Below are 2,785 nucleotides of genomic sequence, written 5' to 3'. Positions count from 1 at the left end.
GGGCCTGGCTTGTCACTTAGCATGTTGTCCTCCAGGTTCATCCATGTTATCACAAATGACAGAATTTCCTTCTTTTTTAAGGTTAAGTTGTATTCTGCTATGTAAACACACAACATTTTTTAAATTCATTCATTTGTTGATGGACACTTAGGTTGTTTCCATAACTTCGTTATTGTTAATAATGTCACACTGAACATGGGGGTGTAGGTATCTCTTCAACATACTAGTTTCATTTCCTTTCGCCCCTTGTTTCAAACGAAGATAATGATTATTGCCCTAGCTCAGAGACTGGCATTTGAGAGTGTTTGAAAAGGTTTTCCTTAAAACCATCTAAACTTTAAGACAGTAACATTGTGATCTGCATTTTATAGATGAACAAGGGCAAGGAAAGCTTAAAATAACTTGGGGTCATAAGAAGTGAAACAACGGAAACAGTCCCTTTATCGCCCCATTGCCAGACTTTCTTCCCTCACCCTCCTCCCTCCATTTCTTCCCACTTGTTCATTCATTGTCTCAACCCAAACGTTGCAGAAAACCCACAGATTTCTTCTGTTTGCTTGGACTGAGACTTCTGGCCTCAGGCACCAAATACTAGTGACGCCACGGCTGTGAGCACCACCATTCAGGTGAGCTGATTCGGAAGGCCACATACTTCTCCATTTCCTAACAGCTGACATGAGGTTGCCTCTTGCAGATCCCAACTGTCGTGGGGGAGAGTCACGCTCTGTGCTCTGTGGAAAGTGCCACCCGCAGCTGTTTCCAAGGGGTGAGTGCCATGCAAATGTCTCTGGAGTTGGGAGCAGACCCACTGGAAGAGTTTGCTGACTGATTTAAATTATAGACCTATTCCACACAGCATCGAAGACAAACAAATTTAGGAGGTAGACTTATCTTCAGCTTTTCATATGATAAACTTCTTCAGCAAAGCTGACAGAAGTAGTCAGAAAAGAAGATGAAAATACAGAGGTATACCTAAAACGACATCTCAGCCTGCCATTGTTTTCAGGTGTTGAGCCCAGCAATCAAAGAAGAGAAGTTCCTGTCTTGGGTGCAATCCGAACCGCCCATCCTCCTGTGGCTCCCGACCTGCTACCGATTATCAGCCACTGAAATGGTCACTCACCCTGTTCGGTGCAGTGTCTGCAGGACCTTCCCAATCACGGGACTGAGGTACAGTTGTCATCAGTATTGTGTGGATGGTCATTCTCCGAATGGGTCTAGAGTTGGAGCTGCATGTCTCCAGATTCTGGGTGAGGTCCCTCTCACACATCTGGAACTCAGTTGACATTTTTGGCTCAATAATTCTCTGCACGAGGCATCCTGGTTGATAATAAATTATATTTCATCTTCTATAATTGACGGAATATTAAATTATTCCACTGACATATACTCTGACTAATAGACATTTTTATTCTTCCAAGGGGGAAAAAATTGTCTTTTTTTCCAAAAATGCCCTTTAAATACTTTGGAGCCATTGAGAACAATATAAATATATATATTTGTAAGTGCTCAACAAACGCTAAGCCGAGCAGTTCAGATGGAGCATTTCACTTGAAAAGTATTGTAAGCCTACACGAAAGGTGGTATTATTATCCATATTTGCAGTGAAGTGGCAGAGGCTAGTGGCCTAAATCCGGAGTCCCTGCTTTGCAACCTTGGTGCTGCACTGCCTCCCTGTGCACACAACTGCAAACAAGGTCTCAGACCCACAGGAATGGTCAGCACTTGTGAGAGCGACCCAGGCTGGACCTTCTCTCCACCTAGCACAAAGAGCAAATGCGAAAGCTAGATTCGGGGGTGTGAGATTCAGATCTTTCCACGGCTTTGAGGATGATAGTCAAACCCCACATTAGAGAAAGGGTGTTGTAGGTTTCCCATAAGTAAAACAAAAAGCAAGTAAAATTAGAGTCATTATTGAAGGAAGGGGAGAGAAAGAAGCCACCAGGTCTAGGCCACGCATGGAAGATCTCATCATTCGTGGTGAGCAAGCACAGGTGCAGGGGCTGGAGACGTGGTAGGGCTAAAGCTCCGGGACAGCCAGGTAGCTAAACACAAGTCAAAGACGAGGGTTCCCAGAAGGAGAAGTGGCCAACAGGCCTCAGGCTGTGGCTCTTACTCACTTCGTTCCGCCTCCCTTCAGGTACTTCCTCATCTTAACTAGCCCAGAGCTTAAATATGCTCCCACAGATATAGGTCTGTTGAGTCTACTATAAAACTGGAAATCAGGTTTTAATTTTGCTGAGAAAATGAATTGGGTTTGCAGAGAATTCAGAGGACACAGTGAAACTTCACTCATGAAAAACTCTGCAAATATTAACAACTGAACTTTAAACAATAAAATGTATAAATGGACAGGGCTCTTGGAAACCAAGCAAGCAGGACCAAAGAAATCTCCACATTACGATGAAAAATAAATTCTTTATGTTGCACAATGGAAAAATCTAAATACGATTTACCATGTTATCTGCATATTATAATCATTTAACCAATAAGCAAGTATTAGTTAAGGATAACTACGTGTCCTGCACTAGGCCAGGTACAGAATTAAGTTTACGATTATATAAAACACAGCTTTTACATTAAAATATTTTTTCAAAATTATTTCACATAACATAAAGTAGATATTATCCCTATTCTATAGATGACAAAAATTGAATCTTAAAGAGTTTGAGTGACTTACTCAAGTCTCCCAAAATAATAGCAAAGGCAGAGGGCAAGATATGCCATATTTTAAGTTTTAGAATATATCCCTATCTGTCAAGAATGAGATTAAACTTCTTAGAAA

General features: G+C 41.6%; 1 protein-coding gene across 1 annotated transcript in view; it reads left to right on the top strand.

The window, feature by feature from the left end:
- The window catches only part of DYTN (dystrotelin), a 68,303-nt gene that overhangs the window by 29,489 nt on the left and 36,029 nt on the right, over nucleotides 1-2,785 (top strand). The window contains exons 5-6 of the mRNA XM_012661228.1: nucleotides 695-766; nucleotides 1,007-1,170. Coding sequence (XP_012516682.1) covers nucleotides 695-766; nucleotides 1,007-1,170 — 236 coding nt within the window. The remainder of the gene's footprint in view (nucleotides 1-694; nucleotides 767-1,006; nucleotides 1,171-2,785) is intronic.

Source organism: Propithecus coquereli, unplaced genomic scaffold (genome assembly GCF_000956105.1).
Source record: "Propithecus coquereli isolate 6110/MARCELLA unplaced genomic scaffold, Pcoq_1.0 Scaffold70, whole genome shotgun sequence".
In the NCBI taxonomy this organism is placed as follows: Eukaryota; Metazoa; Chordata; class Mammalia; order Primates; family Indriidae; genus Propithecus; species Propithecus coquereli.
This window is presented reverse-complemented; position numbering and strand designations above follow the sequence as displayed.